Consider the following 23,823-nt stretch of genomic DNA (forward strand, 5'->3'; position numbering starts at 1 on the left):
GAGCACGTAGTGACAGAATAAGGGGGAATGGCCTTAAGATGAAGGAGAATAGTTTTGGATTAGATATTAGGAAGAAATTCTTTCCTTTGCGGGTGGTGAGGCACTGGAACAGGTTTTCCACAGAAGTTGTGGATGCCCTATCCCCTTAGGTGTTCAAGGCCGGGTTGGTGGGGTGTCCCTGGCCATGGCAGGACGGGTTGGAACTAGATGATCTTTCAGTTCCCGTCCAACCCAAACCATTCAATGACTCTGATTCAGTTTTCACATCTATTTATTCAATTGCCACAACAAGTCACCCGCCGCACCGCGCAGCCCCACGCGGACCGGACCCGACCCCTCAGCGGACCCTCAGCCTCGCCCCCGCCCCGCCCCCCGTTGCTTGGTTACCGCGCGGGGCGTCACTGTGGGGCCGAGCCACCGCGGCGTGCGACTGGGAGACGGGCTGAACCATTCGCCTGGTCTTTGAGGGGGCTGCAGTGGGGGCGTCCCGCAGCAGCTGCTGGACTTGTTGCTGTAGCTTCCGCCCGCGATCTACCGCCTTCCCCCCTTTCCTCGGCGTTCCTGTTGGTCTCGCCCCGCGCGGGCCATAGCGACGGCGGGCGCGCCGAGGGAAGATGGCGGTTGGGGCCCCTGCGCTGCTGCGGGATCCGTGAGCGCCGCGCTCGCTCTGTGCCCCGTCCCCTTCTCATTCCTGTGCCCGGCTCCTCCCGGCTGCCCTCCGCCTGTTCTCCTTCCCCGCCGGGGCCGTAGGGACCATGTCGGACTCGGAGGAGGAGGAGAGTCCGGACCGCCAGCTCAAGCTGGTGGTGCTGGGGGACGGCACCACTGGCAAGGTCAGTGCCGGCCCCGCCGGCAGCTCCTCTCTCTCGCCGCGGTGCCCCGTGTCCCTTCCCGGCCTTCCCCCTCAGCGCTCTCCCCTGGAGGGGAGGGAGCAGCCCGCGGCGGCTTCCCGTCTGTCGCGCTGTCGCGATACCCGGCTGGCTGCTCCCCCTCAGCTCCTGGCCCTTCGCGGGAGTCGCGGGCTCTCCCCGCCGATGTCCGCGCCGTGCCCGGCAGCCAAACCCTCTGACGGGGCTCCCGCACCCGGAGAGGCATCATCAACAAGTAGACGTGCACGACTTTAATCCAATTTTCTTGAGCCGTAAGGAAAAGAGCGGCGAATCACGTAATTCCTGTGGTGCTGACGGAGTTTCCCGCTGATCCCCCTGCGCTGCTGGTCGCGCGCCGGAGGCAGGAATTGCTGGGCTGGAGTCGCTGGAATAGCCCAGAGTTGCTCTCGGTGGCCGCAGTGACCCGGGCCGGGGTCGGGGTCGGGGCCGAGCACAGGATGCTCGTCCCCTCGAAAGGACGAGCTGGGAAGGCTCCTTAGCTGGGTCTCCAGGCGCCCCTCGTTTCGGCTGCAGAGCCACCAACCTCCTGGGGTGGATAGAACCCTTTGCGACTACTGGAGTTACTGTTTCAGAGTTTGGAAAGGCACTGCTGGGTCCATTTGGTTTTTGTTTGTGACTTTCATGTTTTAGTTTTATTTTCCCTCCCCCATCTAATAATCAGCATAATGAAATACAGTTTCTAAAAGTTTATTTATCAACAAGTAGTACCTGCCTTTTTAAAAGAGAAATTTTGACAAGGAGAGACCAAAGAAGGCAAAAGAAAGGCTGATTTCTTACCATTAAAATAGTCACTGATCTTTACCATTTTATTGAATGTATCTATTGCAATATGTATCCTGAATAATTTTGTGAGATACACCTGAAAATAGTAAATTTATTATATGCTTGAATTATACATTTTTTTCCTCTGTCATTAACTGAAACCATGGGGAGTAGAAAGTTTGCCTGCCTCACAGTTCATATGAAAAGTGAGAAATGTCCTTAGAGCTGTTTAAATGAACTGCGTGACATTTATTAGTGAAAGTACATGTGTGGTTTTGCTCACTTACTTATTCAGAGCCCTATGAAGAAACAAAACATTTTTTTGTCTCCAGTGATTCTAAACGCAGTCTGAAGTGGTACTGTGTTCATCTGAGTCAGTAGACGGGCAGTTCCAAGCAACTGTGTGATGAGAGTGTAATAAATACAGAGGACTGACAGCTGAAGTGCTGCTTCACTGGTAGCATTCCCCAGGAGTTTTCCATTCAAACTGAGGAATCCTTTCCCTACTGCTGTTCAGCAACTTGTGGCAAGACCTCTCACCAAACATGGATTTTCAAGTGTTCTTGAATTTTGATGTATATTCCTGCTGGTCCCTTCCTCCCTCATAAGAGCTGCCACTCACTGGAACTCCCTCTGGCTCTAGGAATCCCGTGCTTCCAGTGCAGGTTATTGGGCGTGAGCAGCAGCAATGCTCTGGTGTGCTGCTTTTCCTCTCGTCCCCCCTAGATGATGCTGTAATAGAAGCTCCTTCCTGCCATCCTAATGGCCTGGAGCACACACATGAAATAATAGGTTTATTGTAAGACCTTGCCTTGAAAAAATAAAGAAGTAATTGGGTCATGGAATGGAAGGATAAAATGTACCTAGTGCTATTTCAAGCACCTCAGAAGACTAAATTGTTGAGGTTCCTCTCCTTCATTGGCTACTCGTTCTGCTTACTTGTTGAAACGTGTATATCTATGTGTTTTCAACTCTAAATATCCTGCCTCTCACATCTGGTTCACAGCTGGTCTTTACACACATACATACTTAGCTTCTCTTTTACTGTGCAAGGTGTTGGTTTTTCTCTTCCTCTGTTGCTAGGATCATTAGACACGAGGAGTGTAGACAATAATGGCATATATCCAAAATATTGTATCTTGTGTTCAGTGTGAGATGTTCATGTTTGACTTCTGTCCTTTACTCCCTCTCCTGCCAAAAAAAGGGGGGGGGGGGGAAGATTTTATTTCCTCCTGCTTGGCCATCTGGGATTGCCTAGTCTTTGCTTCTCCAGGAAAAAGAAATGTTATTGTGAGTCAGGTGTAAACTTGCTTTCTGTTTTCCTCACTCATTGTTTAGAAGCAGTGTGACTCGGGTTCTGTGCAAGGATTGGTAGTAGCTTAAAAACAAATCGGTGTCAGTTCAAGCTAAGGGTAATGTACTTCCACTAGCTGGGAATTGCTCTATCCATGAGGCAAGGGAGGGGTGTTGTGCTTCTATTCATTCATTTTAAGGTACTTATATGAATAACTGGATACTTAGAATTTTAAGGATCGGAATAAGCACTCCTGGAGCAAACTCTAAGTAGAGAAGAGTAAAAATGGAAGAAGGAATAAGAGGAGTAAGAACAGAATCTGTAAAAGTATTTGGGTAAAACAGAGACAGTAAGGAAATGGTGAATTGTTGAAAAGAAAAATTGAGGGAGGCATGACTGGTTAGGAAAAAGATAATAGAGAATGACTTTAACAAACTAGACAAACTAGGAAAGCAATCTAAAAGGCAATCAGAGGCAGGGAGAATGTGAAATGAAGATAAACAGCAATTATTAATATCAGTTGGCTCTTTGATTTTGATTACAGGACGGATCATGTATACGCACAGCAACCTTATGTATCTAGCTTTTAAATCAACTCGTTCTTCCTGAGCCAAAATGATTTTCCATTAAAATAAACCCACATTACTAGTATGGATTGAAAAAAATATTATGATTGAGATATTTTTACTCTTTTTGTGCACAGATTGTCTTAATATTGAAGTATGTAGTGATACTGATTTAAGGTAGATTGCTTTGATCTGCTACTGTTGAAAAAGATTTTGGGCCTCTGGAAGCAAATCTTGGAGCTATTCGTGGAAAGGGAGGTGCTGAAGAATAGATGTCCTGAGTTTCTCTATATTTACTGTCTGTTGTAGCTGGGACTAAAGTATAGTAGCAGAAACATCCTACCTTTTCCTGTTAACAATGGATGATAAAAATGGAAGAATGAATGCTTGAGATAGTAGGGGAATTTGCAGAGCTAAAACATAGGCTGGCATAAAGAGTGGTGCTTGCTTTAGGATTTTTTAGGATATCAGATTTTTAAGCATTGAGCCAGTTCTGAATTGTCTTGTTACACTTAAGCTCAAAAACTTCATCAATGTTGTAAAAAATACTGTTGTCACTGTTGAGTCTTGCAAAATAAATCACCTGTCCTGTGCAGATTGGCCCAGCTATGTCAAATAGATCAGCATCAAATATCAAAAAATCATGATAATTTTCTTTTTTTCAGTGAACAAAGTTGCATCAGTAGTTAGGAGTGGGGTGGAAAGACATCAGCTTGGACAGTTCTTTGTTTTTATGGTAGTTAAAACATTTCATTATTTAGCCTCATGTTTCTTTTCATTTAGTCTGTCCTAACATTTTTCCAGTAGGATAGGACATGACTCAGGGGTGAGTGTTGCTGTACTTGGATAATGGCATTGACGTTCTGGAAGGGAGTGAGGGAAGGGCTAGATAGATACATGTTACTTTTTGGAAAGTGCATTTCAATTAGCCGGTGAAGTTGGTATGTGCACGGAAAATCATGATGTTGGAACTTTGTGCTTGCATCCATTTGAATTTTGGGTTGAATTTTCTTTCTTCCAACTGTGATACTACACTTTGGCATTGCTTTCTCAAAGGTTTCTTTTATAGGATTTTACTCAAAGAATTGTCAGTGGTGGAATTTTCTCTAAAAGTTTCTGTGTTTCCCTGGTGTGTAGTCAGTATCAGAGCTGGCTATCATTGCTTGTATTTAACTTAAAATTTACTTAAACTTGTTGACTTTTCAATTTATTTCTTAGATATTTTTTGCTTTTTTTCCCATTTATTCATTAATGTAGGTGTTTAGGAACAGCATGTCATCAGTTTATACTGAGTTGTTGACATTGGAAAATGGAAGCAAGAAGCTGTCATGCCTTGCATATGAGGTTAAATTCCATTCTAACTTCTTTCAAAAAAAGCTGTCCTAAATATCCCGTTGTATTTTGCACCTAGAATACTGTAAATTTTATGTACGATATTTTACTGGTGTCTTGGTTGCTGTATATTAGAGCTCAAAGACCTTTTCTTTTCTGAAAGGAGGGAATTTGTAAAGCCAACCTTCAATAGCATACTGATATTTAGAATAGCTTGTCGTCATTCACTTTGAGGTATTTAAGACAAGTGTGTGAACCTGCCAAACTGATGGAATTTCTGATGGAAATTCTGCTGTGCAAGTTGGTGGCCTGATTGTCTTAGTAGAGATGTGAAGAAACAAGGCTTTTATACTATCATGCTGTTCTCTGATCTCTACATTAAGGGATGAAACTGTATGGAGTAGAATCTTTTTAGAACATGGTCACTGATCACTTATTTACTTTTACAACCACAGTTCTACTGACCCTTTTTTAAACTTTTGTTAGTTTTTACATGGATTATACTCAACATATCCTCTCAGGCGAAATTGTTCTGCAAAATCTTTTATGGCAAGCACAGCAGAGAACACTTTTGGGATTTGAAGGGAGTATTTGCATTGTAGAGGCACTTGAATATGCATTGCCAGAACTTGTTTGTTGTTGTAGAGAAGTTTCAACTATTGCTCTTAGTATTTTGTGGATAAATGCTTGTTCTGTGAATAAATAGGACTCTAGTCTGGTAATCCAGCACATTCTTGAGCTCTAACATTTATTAGAAAAAATTTTGAAAGGAGTTAGTCAATGATTTTCTGCTATAAATTCCTTTACATTCAAGAGCACAGTAGAGAAAAACAGTTTAAGAGAACTTTGCCATGCTGTTGATTACTTGCTGCTCTTACTGGTTGGCTGTTAATTGAATGTATGTTGTTTATTTTTGCTAACACCCTAAGAAGCTCTCAGGGAATATTGAGTGTCACAGAGTGATAAGCTAATATTTACTGAGCCTTTAAAACAAGAAGGGAGTGGTTACTTATTTAATGAGGATCTAAATTAGTGTGTTGGAGAATGTAGAATACCATGATATAGTCAGATGATACTTTAATCTCTACTGCAGGCACTGGTTACTTTTCCAAAAAAGGAAAATTTCAAGGAAAAGGCTGAACAGTGTATTTCTGCAATCTTCTTGTTCTCATCTACATCTTTAAGGTCATGACAGATTAAACATAATGTCTTTGTAATTTTGGCATGTTAACTACTGTGATTAAAAGAATCAGCTCTACCGTCTTTTTCTATCCTACAGACTGAATCTGTGTTGAATTTTATTTTGTGTGTTGTCAGTGTTACTGTCACGTAGCTGAAGGCAGAACAATATTCTCATGATTCATCCTCTGTGGTGTTCCCCCTTTCCATGCTGATGTAAATATATATGCATACTCTTGCTATTTGTAGTTTACTTGCGTTTTCCCCCATTTATTTATTTAGTTTTAATGCTCGCAGGGCTTGAGTGCTGTGAAGTAAATGAAAATGTTGCCATAGTCTATAATTGAGAATTTGGGTTACTCTCTAAACATATCTTCTGATATCAAAATATCATGCATTATATATACAGCAGTGATAGGAATATAGATATGATATCGAAACATGAAAACAGTATATAGTTTTATTTACTTCACAGGAAATTTAATAGTTGAATAAATGTTTGCCTGTTCATTCTAGAGCTTTAATGCTGGAGCTCTGGTGATCATGTTTTAATGCAAAAAAAGTAAGTTACCTTTTCTTCCTGTGTGCATTTGACATCATTAGCCTAATTTAGATCTTCATTGTAACCATCCTATTCTTAGACCTCACCTATTCTTATTTTTCAGAACTATTGGCATTATTTTGCTGTTGAATTTTTGACTAAATGTTCTCTAACCGCAATTTCTAATAACAGTTGGTGTGACTCATCTCTTTGGGTCTTGATGAACAGAAAACTGGCAAAAAAGAAGAACCTTCTTGCTTGTTTTGAGTTTTCTCAGATGGTGTAAGGGTTTTGTGAGGCTCTTAGTCTTTTTCCCTCCCTATGTGTGTAAATATTTAGATTTTTTTATGTAGGTGATTTGTATTTATATTTACAAATATCATGTCAACAAGAGATTTGTAAGTGTACAGCACTAATTTGATGTAGGATGTATTTTATGATTTTTAATAAAGTATTTCATTTTTTTGGCAGTACAGACTTTTGTATTCTTTAAGATTGTACCACACTTTTCTTTGTTGGGCTTTCTTTTTTTCTTTCTTTCCCTTTCTCTTCCCCCTCCTTTTTGTTTGTTTTTTTTTTTTTTCTTACCTTGCATGGAGACCTTAAATTGCTATTAAATTGCTACTGACACAATATAAATGTCTTGCTTCATTAGTTTATCTAGGTTAGTTGTGTATCCTTTTATCAGTATGTAGTAAAAGCTAATTATTAGGTGAATAATGTATTGGTCTACTTTCATAAATGCACAAAATATCAGTTGAAGAAATAAGTTTCCAAAGTTCTACTGCAAGGAATGAGTCTGCAAATCGCCTTCTTAACATGAATTTAGTTTTCTTTTTCCGTGTGCAAGAAAGTATTCTCCCCATATTAGACTTCCTGTAGTCCCTGATCCTGAAACTGATGTACAGTGGCAGGAATCTCGCCACACTTGGTTCCTGTGGGACTCTGCACTGTGCAGATCTCTGTTCTCTCCCAGAAGGTTGGTTTGGGATCATGGTGTTCTGTACCAGGGGATGACCCTTGTTTTGGAAATGAACGCTTTTAAAAATATTAAAATCTTCAGGTACAGAGAGTGTTACTTAGATTTGTGTCAGTTTGAGCATATTAATGATTCCTCATTTAAATCTGTGTATTATTTTGTAATATTGCTATTACAGTATTTTTGAAATCAGGAAATATGCACCTTGCTTCTTTTTGCATAAATTAGTAGCCTCTGCCTCCTGTTATTATGTTGAAGCTGACTGGACTGCTTGTCAATCCAAATCCATGAACACTGTTAGCATTCATTGATTTAAAAAGTGGTTAACTGTATTTCATACTTCTGGTTTAGCATAAAGTTTTTTGCTGTTTAAAATGACAACTTAATTTGATGCTGTTCTGTTTTAGACATCCTTAGCGACACGTTTTGCCCAAGAAACATTTGGAAAGCAGTACAAACAAACCATAGGACTGGACTTCTTCTTGAAAAGGATATTATTGCCAGGTAAGAGAATAAAAACTAATACTGAAAGGTTGGGTGACAGCAAGACTTGCAGAAACAGATTCTTCAAAATAATGTGTTCTTAATAAGCTTAGTACAGTGATTTTTATGGCAAAGTAAATTAGGTTGTTCAGTGAAAATTTTGTTAGTACGTTCTTGCCAGGTGACAGAGTTACGTCTGCAACTTGCATCTCTAAGTAAAACACTGAATTCAAATAAAAGGAATGCTGTCTATATTGATGAATTTTATTATCCCTGCTTGAGTGCACTCGCTGTCCATGTGGGTAGTGTAACACACAACAATGAAATGGAACTTTAAATATATTAATTGAAAAAGTATATGTGTTTTGAAAGAAATATATATATATTTAATGAAATACACGACTTCTATTTGAGTTGTGTGAGAGAAGAATAATGCAGCTATGGACTCAGTGCTCTAATATGTGAATGCTGTTTTATGCAAGGCAGCATGAAATTGCTGGCATTTAATAGACCACTAAAATTTAGGGTCCCTCGGCACTCATAAAAATACAGTTTGAGCATTCAAGATGTTTCACTTCATGATGGTAAAGAAACTATTTAGATGCCAGTTGCAACACACTGCGTGGAAAATGCAAAGAAATAATTAAAAAAGAATAGTTGCTGGTACCAGTTTGTCTTTGAACAATTGGGGATTTGAAATAAGTCTTTTTATTGATTTGTGTTTGCTCATATTCTAAGTATGCAAGTATTGAATTAAATGCATTTTCTTCTGGATTCAGAAATCAGAAGAAGTTAGAAAAAGTATGTGTAATTATTAAAAGTTCTGTAGTTCTGTCTTTTTTCCTTGTGAAGAGTGGGGAGGAAAGCAAACCCAGAAATTAAACATTTTATCTATAACCTGTAGTTATAAGAAAATATATGCAGTTCTTGAACTTATTTTTTAAAAATTATATTGCCAATAATTTCTTGGTTATGTTTGTATATTTTCTTAAGTGAAACAGAATAATCTTTTCAGACTATTCCTGCATTCACTATTTTGGTTTGGTCATTTTGCTGTACTTTTTTACTATCTGGTGAGTGATAAAGTACCAAATTCCAGTGCTTATTTCTTCATAAAATCAACAGAATAATTTTTTTATTGTCCTGCTCATGCCTCTAAAAATACCAGTGTACATATTACTTAGCAGCAGTACTTGCAAGTGGAATGTGTCCACAAATCATGCAGTGTGCATGCTGAGAACTTTTATTTTGCAAGTTTTTTTCCTGCTGTTAAGCATACAGAAGCTATTAGTACGTTACTGGGATTTTAAATAATCTTGTTGAGTAGAAAATTTGGAAAATTATCAACTATTGCTTCATTCATTTTTGTTCATAGTTTATTTTGTGTGTGAATTTTGTTCATTCATAGTTTATTTTGTAATAAAATCAGAATGTAGATGAAAATAGCACCAAAAAGTCTGTACATCTATTTTCCTCACCATTAACAAAACAGTAATGTTTGTATTCGTATTTAGGAAGATAACATTTTTCTGTAGGTTGTCATTCTGGTTTTGCTTATGCTTATATATGTGTTTAGGTATATATGGCTCTCTGTGTTTTATAGGTAAGCTGGACTGCTCATGGGGAGTGAGAGGGAGGGAGGGAAGGTGGTAAAATTTCTAAATACTGGAATGGGAAGCATTACTTTAGTAAGCGGATTTTTCTAATTTCTCAGTTAGTTCTGGGTTTGCAGAGCTGCTGTGTTTGCTTGAAAGGTTAGTTGATACCACTGCACAGAAATTATGTGTGTATCAATAGGAAAAAAAGCCTCGATTTCTCTTATCTAGTAGGAGAAATAATGAATAACTGTGGTTCAGTAGTTGATTTTTTCCTTCTTCAGTGTAAGCAAAGATTTCAGAAGTTAAAACTCCCTATTTCTAGAATTGCACAGAAGTTTACATTAAGCCACAGTAGAAATACATTTTAGCTTGTAAAATAAAGTACTGTTTTTCTGGGAGTTTCTTGGTTTTTGTAAGATAAAAGTGGCATTTGTCTCCAGTTGTTTTAGCAACTAATGCAGTTTTTCAGTGAAGATAGTAAATATTTTACATAACAATATAGTTTAATACGAATAATAAATCCTTTGATTTTGAACAATGACTTCTAGTATTCAACTTGACAGATTCGCTTTATGCAATTTGGTGAAATTTTTTTTTTCCAAATGCAAATCAGTTTCATTATATTTATTGATGCAGAATCTTGTATAGTCTGGATGCAACCGTGGTATAGGTTTTAGTGCTTAAATAGTGTATCTGTTAGTCAGAGGGTCTGCTGATAGAGACTCCTAAGAGCCATAGTCATATACATTTTGGAAGGTTGTGAGCGCAGTTCAGTAGACAGGATCCTTCTGTTTAAAGGATTTTTTTAAAGTCATTGGTGCAAAAAGTGGGCAGACTTGTGTTTTTAGTTCCATCCTGACCGTGCAGCGCTGTAAGTCAGGTTAACCAGTGCACCACATGTGCTCCTGCAGGATCACTGCTGCATCAGCCCAGTGGCTTCAGTTCACACCAGAAACAATCTAGATACCTGCACTGTGTTGCCTCAGTTATTTTAACTTGCACTTGTGTGTATTTTCTACAGAGTAAGGTGCTGAGGTTTTCTTGTTCCTTATGAGTGTATAAAATGTTATTTTGAGGGGATTCTTCAGTTATTTTTATTGGTATGTTAAGACTGTTTTTAAGAACTGTCTTATGATGCGTTGTTTCTTTTTGTTTTTTTTAGTAAGTCTGCAGTTTGTATGTTCCTCTTAAATCTATGAAAAACCAGATTTCAAACTTTTTGTAGAAAACTTTGTGTTCTACTGTCGTAGTTGTTAATTAAATATTGGGTAGGCAAATGCCTGGAGTTTTTAATTTTGTCCGAATAATCTTAACATCCTTCTTTCTTCCCCAGAATCAATTAGAGCACAAACCAAATATTACGGAATCTAACTGAAAAAAAGGGAAAATGAAGCATTTTGCCCAGGAGACGATCAACATGAATTTCAGTAGTTAATGAGGCCCTAATTCACAACCAGGTCACCTTAAATGAAAATACTGATCTTTTTTTTTTCTACCCTGTTTCTTTTTTCTGTTGTTAGTGAAGGAAAGTAAATAATTTCTAATAGTAGATTTTTTTTTAGTTGAACAGTCACTGTTAGACCATTTAATATAACTTAACTGCATTAAAATTTTTCAGGTCATTCCATGCAGTTATCCAGATACTAAGCCCAGTATGCTGTTCATAATTTTTAGTTGTAGGAGGAAAGATGAAGTTAGAAACTTCATAAAGCACTTGAACACAAAATTAGACATCTGAAAATTGTTGAGCTTTAAAGTGATAATATTTATAAAGCTTTGTTTTTAAAACAGCTGGCATGAATGACATGGTGACATTCCAGTAGAGTACATAGGGGTAGAATACTACAGCATGGTGAGCCTTTGAGCATGCATAGTTTGTTTACCCACTGAGGATGTGTTGTCTTTTAGACTGCAAGTTCACCAGTTTATCCATGCCAGATGCTTTATGGAAGACTTTCCTGTGTTGTTTGCAGTCATTTATGTTCTGAACTTTTAAAAAAATTGATTAATTCATAGTATATGCACTATCAAAAGAAATAATCTTTTTACTTATTATAAGTTTTTCTTTATTGAACTGGAGTGTTTATGAGGTATTTTCTAAGCTCCATTTAGAAATTCTCTTACTATTAGATAAAACTCAGTGTAGCTTAAAAGTGCTGTCTCATACTCATCTCTATATTTTTGAGACCAACGTAGTAGTTTTGGAAATCTTCACTTTTAACCAGATTAAAGCCAAGTGCATTGTAAAAATATAATGTGATATACTTAATACCACAAATAGCATATATCCAGCTCTATAGTTCTAATTTGCTGGTTATTTTCACGCAGTGCTGTGATGTGTTTCCATGGAGCACACTGCTTTGTGTAACCAATGTGAGCATGTTAGTTATAAATTGACAGCTGAATAGATAGCATTGTGTAAAATAAGGTCGTTAACTATATAAAATATTTGAATTAAGAATATATCTTTCTTAGCAGCCCAAAGTAATTAGTTCATTTTCACTCAACTCTCAATTGTTGTGTTGTGGAATTCATTGCGTTTTTTTAAAAACTGGGAATAAAGTTAATAGGCAGTTGTGATTATTTGTGCATAAGTAGAATTGGTATTAACATGTAATTCATGTGAGTTGTATGTAGATCAGAAAAGGCTTTATCAGTCCTTACCCTATTAGAGTGGTATTCCAAGGTAATCAGTACAGTTTTGAAAACAGTTCTCTCTTTGCAAAATGAGACAAATTATACTTTAATATATTTGTACGTATATGGTTACATACCTTTCTGTGTGTATTTTTGATCTATGAGTTTCTGAGTTCTTAGCTTACAGAATATGTAAGACTTGTAGAATGTTAAATATTTTGTATTTAACCTGATTTTTTTATTAATTTGTTTTTAAAAACCTGTTAGCACTTTCAACATAGCTTAAAAACTGTTTAGAATAGGAAGGAAGGTCTGTTCTTGGTACAGATTCTTTGAAGATGAAATTATGTAAATCATGCCCAATTTAGCTTCCTGCTTTGGGGTGGTGGATGGAGGAAGTAATCACAGTTTGCATCCTCAACTTAGATGTGTGTTGATATTTCTGTTTTTTTAATATGTCAACTATATAATTCTTTAACTGTATGCTACTATCAGCATCACTACCAAAATGAAGTTACCTGGTAGGTTTTCCTCTCTTCTGGATTTGTAAAGATGATTTGTGGTGGGGAAGGGACACACGGTATGAAAAAATGTGGCTAAGTTGGCATTAATTGTGTTACCTTTCAGTTCCCAGTACTGTGCTATAGAATGTTCTCTGTAAAGTTTTATGTGTTTCTTCAGTGGAGTATGTTATATAATTTCTAGTCATGAGTGCAATTCCAATTATTTTCTGTCACTATTAAATATGTGAATATCTAACTATAGTTTTACTGTATCTTAATGACTTAGCTGGACACAAATGACTTTTTTCCAAATGATACAATCATCTTTCTGTTGAAATTTACTTCCTATTTATTGTATACTTGTAAAAAACTATTGCTGTTGATATGCTAGAGCTGTATTACCTGCTCTGATAATATATCTTTATTATCTAAATTTTCCAGGTTACACAATATCTATAATTTTTTTTTCCCCAGGAAATTTGAATGTTACTCTTCAAGTGTGGGATGTAGGGGGACAAACGATAGGAGGCAAAATGCTGGATAAATATATTTATGGAGCTCAGGTACAGTATAAATGCTGATAATTGTATTTATAGTAATGATTAATTGAAACTTTGTTCTTAAAATTATACATGCATTATGCAGAACTTTTAGTTTGTTGTGTTATTAATCTCAAAAATTTTATGGAGCTCAGGTAACTATAAATGCTGATAATTGTATCTATGGTAATGATATTAAATTAATTGAAACTTTGTTCTTAAAATTATACATGCATAGATACATTATACATAGCTTTTAGTTTGTTTTGTAAATCTCAAAAATGTTGAATCTTTCTTCTATCTAAACTTAATTGATATTAACATGCTAATTTAATTTTCATGTATGGCTAATTTCTTAGAGCTGGCATGAAAAGCAAAGCAAGAGTACGCGTCTGTAGATCTGAATAACTCTCCAGAGCAGATGTTTGTTTCCAGGCTTTGTGTCTTGAATTAAGAAAAGCAATCATAGTAAATGGTAAAGGCTATTTGGATATCCACATGGTAGATAGAGTGGCTGCTTTTAGAACAGCTGCCTCCTGGGGGAAAAAGTAGAAGGAGGAAATTAAGAGCAATCCTACACCGTTAAACTCATACATGCAACTGGGGTTATAAGAAGGCAAACAAAAGGAGGCAACCAGGTAGCTAAATATTTTTGCAGAACTCCTATCCAGTGAAAATTAATTTTATCTTGAGGTTAACTGAGAAACTTGAAGTGAATGGTAGGATTAAGAAAGAGCTAAATAGTATAACATTATAATGTTAATATATTTATATAATATTGAGTCATGAGATGATTTAGAAAGGTGTATTATATACCAAACTTCTTAGCATGAATAATCCTAAAATGTATTCTGTTCCTTAATTTGGAGTTTGTAATGAGAACAATAGGCATAACATATTTTATTAGATAATATTATACTTATGTGAAAAGAAAACAAACACACCTATTTCTTTTGTCCCAGTACTTTAAGCAATAGGAATATGGAATCCTAAAACTCTTTTTGGACAGAAACTTTATATTAACAAGTATAACACAGAGATTAGGATCTGTTAGTTAATGGGATAAAGTCAAACTTGTCAGTGTAACATTCTGTCACTTTCAAAAAAATGTCTGAATGTTTTTAGCTGTTGCAGCTCTTTTATAGCATTTTCTTTTTTTTTAATAAAAACCGATTTGCTGCCTGTTACCAAGCAATAGGAGAAAGTGGCTTCCATGACAGAGGAAATTTGATTAATCACAAATTGTTGCCATATGCCCAAAGTAAACTCAGTGGAGGAAATAAAAGGCTATTAACTTTGTTGGTATTGAATTTGGTGATAAACTTAGGTGTTTCTTATCAGAAATAACAGGTCAAAAAGTTAATACCAGTGCCCAAAAATAGTGAAAAAGTTGATATCAGTAAGACTAAAGTTTGATTTTTCTAGTCATTCGGAACACATTAACAAAAAAAACCCTGTGTCCAATCCCTTCGACTTTAATCCTCCCTCAACCCTCATTGTAACCCTAATTTTTTTAATGGATTTGTTACTCCCAATGTCAGCATGTATTGCCAATGTGTGTAATAGGCTTCTTATCATCAAAGCTGACTTCTAACACGCTTTTCTACTAGCTTTGTAACAGTGCCTGTTAAAGACACATAAAACTATCTTCATTTTCATCTATTCATGAAACGCCATGAAGAGTTTGGAAAAACACTGCTTTCAGCTTATTTCTAGACAGAAGCTTAATGCATGTTGAACATCTATAGCTTTTTATAAGAAAAAGGGGAAAGGTAAAGTAGAACAAGTAGGAGTATTTATAAAGGAAAATCCTTTTAAATATGGATAAAAATTCTTGTGAATAGACAACAAAACAGCAGGAAAGTAATGAGGAAGAGGTAACATGGAATTAGCAAGAGTAAACTGTGCCCAGCCAACTTGATTACCTTCTGTGGTTAAATGGTTAACTCTGTGGAGAAGAGAGCAGTGGATATCTTTTATCTTGACTTCAGCAAGGCCTTTGACATAATCTCCCATAATATTATTACCATATGTAGAGATGCAGGTGGGATGGGTGGACTGAAAATCTGAATGGACAGCTGAACTTTAAGGGAGATGGTCCATAGCTCAGTGTCTTACTGGTGCCTGATTATGAGTTGTATTCCTTAGGGGTTGGTACCAGAGTTGTCTTTTATTAATTCTTTGAACAATGGAACAAAACACTGTATGTGAGTAGCACCAAATTGGGGAACAGTGGTCATTGTGCTGAAGGGTAGGGCTGCTATTGAGAGAGACCATGACCAACTGAAAGAGTGGACTAACAGAAACCTTGTGAGGTTCAGCGGATGACAAATGTCAAGTCCTGCGCCTGGTACAGAATAATCTTATTCAGGCTGGCAGTCAACTGTCTAGGAATCAGCTGGAGGGTGTGTAGCGAAGGGCCAAGAGTCTGGTTAATGGACTGGGGCATTTCTCCTATGAGGAGAGGCTGAAGGAGCAGTAGTAACTCTTCAGGGTAGAGAATAGAAGGCTTATCTATATATATACATATATGAAGGAAGGATGCAAAGATGACAGAACCAGGCTCTTTTCTGTAGTGTCTGTTGACAGGACCAGAGGCAATGGGTACAAACTGAAACACAGAGGATTCCTTCTGAACGTCAAGAAATACTTTTTCCACCATGAGAATAACTGAACACTGGCACAGGTTGATGAGAGGGGTTGTAGAGTCTCCATCCTCAGAGATATTCAGAAGCCAATTGGACGTGGTCCTTGGCAGCTGGCTGAGGTGCTTCAACAGGAACACTGAACCAGATGACTTCTAGAGGTCCCTCCCAACCTCAGTCTTTCTGTGAAATGGCTTTGTAGTAAAAAGCTCTTGGATGGGTGTCCTGTTGGGGAAAAAAAACCAACAGTTGGATGGGAGTTTGCAGTGCACTTTTGCAACAGTAGAAGCTAACTGAATACTGAGCTGTGTTAGTATGAAGTAGTAGAATGAAGTAGAATAATGAAGTAGTCAGATCAAGGAAAGTGATTATCATACTGTCTGACATTTTTGAGGCTGCATTTGGAGTATTGTATTCAGTTTGGGGTTCCCCAGTACAAGAAAGCCTTTAAAATAATGAAGTAACTCTAGTGAACGTTGCTGCAAAAGAAGTATGTGTGCCTATGATGTGTTGCACTTTGTCAGCATGCCTGGTGCAACTGGGATTTTAAACATCTTGTTTATAAAATACATGAGCTGCACAGATACATATAGAGTAGATGATTTGGATCTGTTGCAAAAATTGTGTTCATCTGTGTATTCTCCAAATCTACATAATTCAGATGAACATGTGTGGAATTGTTTGCAGCATACCTACAGTATGCGTCGTGCTTTTATCCAGTATTTGCAGATGCCCATAGCTTCATGTAGACTTCCATCTGGTTGATCATTGTGAGATTTGGAAATCATAAGTGGCAGAATTCTTGGTTTTATGCTCAGAAATCTTAAGTGTATGGTAGACCTACTTATAAAATACTATAACCAGCTGGAGATGGAAGTTTTGAGAATCTAAGAAGCAACTGAAAAGATTATCTATGATCTAGAGTTCAACTGGATCTTGGTTGGAATTTGATCAGGATATCGGGGGGAGTAAGTGGAGCGTTCATCTATACTTTGCTGCAAACCTTGCCCACTGGGGGTTTCCTTCTCTTTGAAAAATGAGACCTGAATCAATTCTCTAGGATAGATCTTTTGGTTAAGTTACTGTTAAGATGCCATATTTTGATTGAGATCCCTAACTTCTTGTGCCATGTTTTAAAATAAGAATGGCAGATTTGAGAATGTGAACCTATGTAATTTGCTTGCATGCTTGCAGTTGCAGTTGGAGAAAGTGCAGTTCACCTGCTGGCTTGAAGCAGTTGTTTTCCCTAAGCCCATTTTTCCTCTCTGATGTTGCTCATTTAGAACATTAAAATTGATGCATTCCATCTTGGTAGCTGAATTTCAGTGGTGAGTCAGAAGAACTCTGCAAGCTGTGGGGAAAAAAGAGCTCTTTGTTCTTTATAAATAAAAGGTGTTAATAATCAACAGTGAGAGAAAGCTGTTTAAAACTGGCATGTTTATCTCAGAATTGAGAGAGGCTAAGAGTAATTGTGTAGTCGGGTGCCACAGCTGTACTGATAGACAGTAGCTCATTCAGTTATGGCAACTCAATCACGTATATTTGAGTGACCATGTCCTCAGTGTCAACAAAGACAACAGTGGTTAAATAAATGTGGACTGTAAACTGTTTTCACTTGCAAAAGTAGCATTTCTGGAAATGTGTAAGGTGTCATAATGCAGTTGCTTTTACTAAATGAATATTTTGTGACTAGAAAAAATAATTTAGAATTTTGGTCTGACTTATTTAATGAATATTAATGAAAATTTGAAAGTTAATTTAGTTCATTCATACTAAAGTCAGTCATAGGATGAGGGTAGCTGAGGATAAATCTGAAGAAGAAAACATATGGTTTTAATTACTGTTTTCTGTAGCTTCCTTTTATTGTGACAAATCTTGATGTAAACTTGACACCTTTTAAATGTTGATTGTCTAATGCGAATATATTGCTGGTTACAAACACTTCCATAATAGCAGTTCTGCTGTAAAATAACTGCTGCTGTTTGTGTGGTAAATCTTTCAGAACCGCTCCCATCTCTTACCTGTAATTGCTGCTCCTACCCACATATCTAGTTTAAATTATCTTTAAGATCTAGTATATGCTACCTCATAAATTGGCTTGCTAGTAGAATAAGAGTACTGCAGACTCTACTTTCTCCAGGGATCAGCAAATAATTTCTGCAATATTCTCAGTTTTCAGTGACCTGTTTCTGAAAATGCTCTATAATTCCCAAACAAAAAGCACTCACATATGCACTAATGTAGGCAAAATGTCTCTCTTACTAGAGTGCAATTATGCAAGCAGGGTCTATTTGACGTGTTGCTGGAGACTAGAGAATTAACGTGCTGTTCTTGGCATGTCAACCACCATGTGTTTCAAACCTTTTTCACTGCAGGGAAATACACTATTTTTGTGTAAAAAGGCCAGTGTTAATTTTCCACCTTAGTTCCTCATACATAATAGGGAAACAACAACTTTTACACTGTCTACTTGTTCTATACTTCATATACTGTAAGTTTGTGGAAAATATGACATTTTTTTGAAAGCAATGATGGGATTTCTCTATTAAATAAAAAAAGGCGAAATAAATTTTAGCCATGGAGTCGTGACTAGTCCTTTGTTAATTATCTATATCATAGTAAGTTGCTTGTAAAGTGCTGTTGTGATAAAAATCTAAACAGAAAGTATTCTTTATGACCTGGATGCCATGCTGCCTTTTTTTGAATCTCTAAGATGTCATGCCTGCCATCTTTGTTTCTTAAGTATGGCAGATATCGACAAGATTAAAAAAAAAAATAAGAAAAGAATGTACTTTAGAGGCAGTGTTTCAGATCACAGAGAAAGGGACCAAAGGGAAGTTAGATAATCTGTAGTTGCAAACTTTGTTCAATGATCTCTTTCATGGTGAATCCACTGTGAATACCTTTTCTTCCAAAGGTATGGGTGAGCTGCAGTTGTCTGGAGGACATATAACAGAGTAGAATTTTGTTGAAGAATTAGTTAGAGTTGGCTAACCTTAAATGTTCAGACTCTTAACTTTTTCTTTCATGTAACTCTGATTAGTGCTGAAGATGGTTTAGTTAGTCTGCTCTTCTGCAAGCCGGTGAGAGAACTTGACTGCTCGTGAAAGAAGCATTGCCGTGTGCTCTTCCTCATTTACAACCTTCAGCCTTATGGCTGGTATTTTTTATTAGCCTTTACCATACCTGTCCTTTAGCTTGAGTTTCTTCTTTTTCATTGAGCATTTAATAACACAAGTATGTCCTTCCTAGAGCAAGACTTAGATAGTGAAAGACAATTATGTACGTGCACAGGCGTTTGGGTAAAGACAGGAGAAGTTAACTGAGATGCAAGATATTAAGGAATAAACTGTACCAAAGTTGGAAGAGGGAAGTGGATGCTTAATATTAGATTTGATTGGTAAAGAAGGAAAGATAATAAAGTTGTGTATCATAATTTTTAATTTCCTTAAAGGAATTGGTAAAAGCTGTTCCATAGAAAATAGCAGCTATATAAATTTAAGGAACAAGAACTTATTTTGCCAAGGTGTTATTGACATTGGAGGAAAAGAGAGAGGTTGGTACTGCTGTCATAAGAAAGTAGGAGTTGAAGGGATCTCAGTAGGATCTGTTGCCCTCCTTCAGAGCTGCATGTATAATGTCTGTTTAATTTTTGGTAACCCTAAAAATTTTCCAGTGTTGGTGACTTTGTTATAGGTGGTGTATTTCAGAGCTTTGACATTCATGCTGTGTCCATGGGGTGTTTTTTGTTGTTCATTTGTTTTTACACCTGCTATAATCTTATTGCTGTAAACCTATTGCTACATGTCGTATTGATCACAGATTTGTAAGAACGTTCAGGGTGGGAGGGATCTCAGGAGGTCTGAAGTCAAACCTCCTGCCCTAAGTAGTGTCAACTGTGGGAGGCAACTAGGCTGCTCAAGGATTTATCCAGTTCTTTCCTGAAAACCTCTAAGAATGGAGACTGGGCAACCTTTGGATCAACCCACTTGATTTTTGTAATGGTAAAAAAGCTTTTCATGATATATAGCTTGAATTTCTCTTGTTTCAGCTTATGCCCATTGTGTTTCATCCCCCTGCCATGCACTATTGTGAAAAGCTTGGCTCCATCTCCTTCATAGCTTCCTTATGGGTATAGAAGGCTGTTTTTGGGTCCTCCCAGGGCTACCTCCTTTCCATGCTGAAGAATTCAGGTTCACTCATCTTTTCCTCGTAGGACAAATGCTCCAACCTCTGATTGTCTTGGTGACCCTCTGTTGAACTTACTCCACTTCACTGATGTCTCGAGGGGCCTTAGGATGTATTCTGACTGGATGCATTCTTTTAGATATGACCTTACAAGTGCTGAGTAGAACAGTTGCTTGGTTTAGTGGCTGTGCTTCTGCTAATTGAGCCCAGTTGGCCATCCTTGCTGCCAGGGAACATTGCTGGCTCATATTTGGCTTTCTGTCTAACAGGACCTGCAGATCATTTTCAGTTGCTGCCCAGCCAGTCAGTCCCACCAGCCTTTATTATTTATTCCTCTGCAGCTGCTGGGCTTTGCATTTATCCTTTTTGAATGTTGAAAGATTTCCGTTCACCCATTCCCTGAGCATGTCTACATAGCCCTGCTGTCAGGCATATTGGCTGGTCCTCCCAGTTTAGTGTCATCTGCAAACTATGTGTAAGATCAGATGCAAAGAGAACTGTTATCTTCTCTTGAAACTTGTACCAGCATCATCATGCCTACCATCAGTCTTGTGTTTGTTGAACTGTCCATTTTTTTTGACCAATTTTCTCATGTCAGTCATGGTTTCTAAACCTCTGATATTGTTACTGGTCTCTAGAATTCTACTCTACCTTTTTTTTGATACTCAGTGTCCAAAGCTGGATGCATTGTTTCATCTGGAATGTTTCATGCCAATGTGATATTTGCAAAATAAGCCTGACATGTTCAACTGTGATCTGTAACACCTTGATCCTGTTGTATGGAACCTGTTACAGAGCCAGATGCTTCCTAGTGTGCACTTGATTATTGCTTCCTTTGAACTTGTCATGGTATTTATTGAATTGCATCCTATTATTTTTAGATTGTTTCTCATCATATAATCTAAACTATTCTCAAGTAATCTTACAGTCTGTACCATTTTTTTTGTCATATGTGAAATTAATTAAGTGTACACTCTATGTTGTGATCTAAGACACTTCTTGTGAAACTATCAATTAAAACTGGGCCCAGACAAATGCCTGAAAAAATTTGACTTGAAAAATCTTTTCTATTGATAGGGGGTCATTGAACCAGCTACTTTTGTGTGCATTACATTATTTCTTCAGAGTATTTGTGAAAATTTCATGTGAGAAACAGTGTGCAATTGCAGGGTTTTTTTGTCCTAGGTGTGAACTCCATGAGAATAGCTGCAACTGAAATTCTGATTTTATTCCTCATTTACAAGATACTGACTTTATTAGGGTGTAGTGGAAGGAAGGGGCAGAAGAGTCAATAATTGAGATCTGAGAGCTGATCTTAGAATTGTGGAGGGGACAGGGATGACATTTGGGCTGTTAATAGGCTGTGCTTTATAATATTGGCTATTAGTGCTGAGTAATCCTCAGTAATGTCTGCTTTGAGTATTTTATACCTGCAGCTTGGCCCAAAACCTCTGAAATATATGGGACATCCTTCTTTTTGAGTTCTGACCGTATCTTTAGTTTTCTTTTGAAAGTTTAAAGCTCACCAGTACTTCTTGCTTGTCTTCTACAGCACTGAAGAAGGGGAGTCTGGTCTTTCTCCCCGACAGACAGCAGAAACATGACAGTCAGACAATGCACAGAAATGTAAAATTGAACATCTTTTTTTTATTATTTTTTTTTTCAAAAATAGGAAAAGTGAAACTACAACTAGTATTAGGTAAAAGTCCTTCTCCAGTGCAATTTTTATCTTCCTATTAGTGTGAAATACTTTCTTGAGTTTCCCATAAAGCAAATGGAGTTTTTAATATTTCTGATATAACTAATTGTGCTCTTTACTGTGTTGCCATATTTTTTCTGCCATTGTAGAATTTGAAACACATGGAATATGGGAGTAATACTGTAATGACGTGTATACCTCAAAAGTTTAGAATCCCTTTAATTGATCCTCATAAGATATGATGCCATTGTTTGTTAATGCTCTATTTTATGATGACGATGACGATGATGATGATAATAATAATTTAGACTGATGCAAATTTTACCGTATTAAAGTGTTTTTACAATCTGTAACGTTTAAAATATATCTTTTTATTTAGGGTGTTCTCTTGGTTTATGATATTACCAATGTCCAGAGTTTTGAAAATTTAGAAGACTGGTATAATGTGGTAAAAAAAGTGAATGAAGAATCAGAAACACAGCCACTTGTGGCCTTGGTTGGAAATAAAAGTAAGTTACTCATATTACATATTATTTTATATACTCTCGATGTGGTTTGCTATTAAAGAAATTACATAGGGTATATGTATTTGGTGAAATGAAACTAAATACTATCTTGTGTGTTGTTGCTGTGTACAGAAGTCAAACTTGGGTACACCTCAGGATTCTGGCTCTAGGCAGACAGGTTACAGGACTTGCTGTACCATTCTTTGCCCAGCCTTCAGCCTCTCTCCCGGTGTTCTCTTTGCTTGGAGAGCAGCACACAGGAGTGGAGAGATCACTCGCCCATGCTTGGATTTGACACGGCCCCAGGATATAGCCATGGCACGTGTCTGGAATGGAGATCTGGAAAGCATTTCTCTTTGTAGTAACAGGTATATTTCATGATTCTGTATGTCAAAGGACTGCTAGGTTAAGTATTGGTATATATTTAAAATAACTGCACTATTCCCTAGGTGTAATACTTATGAGTTGTTTATTTGACTTTTTTTTATGCTATCTGCAGTTTTACATGAAGTGACTAACTTCATGTTGTTTTGGGATTTTTTTTAACCTGTCCTCTTTTTGATCATGTAAGTATCATACAATGGTTTATTCTAACCATCAAAATACGCAACTTTAAATAATCATCATGTAGTTATTTTCCTAATTAGATGGATTCCAAATTCCCCCGTTTCCAACTAAGAAATCTTACAGAAACATCCTTATTACCGTCCTGGCTCTCCTACCATTTTTCTATTGAAATTATATTATTGAAACATCTAGCAATTTTTGAAACAAAATGGTAGAAGCATATACATAATTTTTAAGCATCATAAATATATTTACTTGAACAGCAAAAAAAGATTTGATTTTTTTCACTTTCCAAGTAATTTGTTGTCATGTTACAGTGACCATGTCGTGAGCAAACCTGAAAAAAGACCTTACCCAGCAAGTTAAAATTGTTTAAAAGCATTTGAAAACAATACAGAGACAAAACATTTTAAGTCAGAACCATTAACTGTACTACAGTGATGCTGTAACATTTTATGATATTAATTATGAAAGACTAATTTCCTGTGAAGAAAACAAAGAAGCTCTTAGAGTTACAATATATAAATAGCACTTCTGAAAGCATAACATAGACAGTGTTGTACTCTAGCAGACTGGAGTCAATAATACAGATTCTGTTGAAGTTCAAATGAAAAATATTTTTCACTGATTTATATTTTGCCCCAAAATATGATTTCTTCTCTGGAGTTCTGCAAATCTTATGAAGTATTTACAGTAAGATACACTGTAACATAGGATAAAAAATGTTTTTTTTTCTGAAGTGACACCATAAAGGTAGAAAATCAGACACCAGTTTCCATTTGGAGGAATTTTATTTCTGTTATTTTTCACATATGCATGCCTGCATATCTTTAATATCCAAGTGTTTCCTTGGAAGCATCTGGAAGTAGAATCTGGTTTCCTAGATGAGTTTTCAGGTAGTGGCTGACACTGGCT

General features: G+C 37.1%; 1 protein-coding gene across 4 annotated transcripts in view; it reads left to right on the plus strand.

Moving 5' to 3' along the window:
• The first annotated feature begins 590 nt into the window (after nt 1–590).
• The window catches only part of RAB28 (RAB28, member RAS oncogene family), a 63,415-nt gene continuing 40,182 nt past the window's right edge, over nt 591–23,823 (plus strand). For 2 of the 4 annotated variants that reach the window (XR_007906463.1, XM_051798492.1), the window contains exons 1-4: nt 592–833; nt 7,951–8,047; nt 13,239–13,327; nt 22,215–22,344. Coding sequence is in view for 3 of the 4 variants with exons in the window: in XM_051798492.1 (XP_051654452.1) it covers nt 756–833; nt 7,951–8,047; nt 13,239–13,327; nt 22,215–22,344 (394 nt within the window). In the remaining variant the exon portion in view is untranslated. Of the gene's footprint in view, nt 834–7,950; nt 8,048–13,238; nt 13,328–22,214; nt 22,345–23,823 lie in introns of all 4 variants that reach the window. The other 2 variants (XM_051798490.1, XM_051798491.1) reach the window with 2 other exon arrangements.

The sequence above is a fragment of the Manacus candei genome, unplaced genomic scaffold, assembly GCF_025592945.1.
Source record: "Manacus candei isolate 608988 ecotype Guabito, Panama unplaced genomic scaffold, ASM2559294v1 h1tg000048l, whole genome shotgun sequence".
Classification (NCBI taxonomy): Eukaryota; Metazoa; Chordata; class Aves; order Passeriformes; family Pipridae; genus Manacus; species Manacus candei.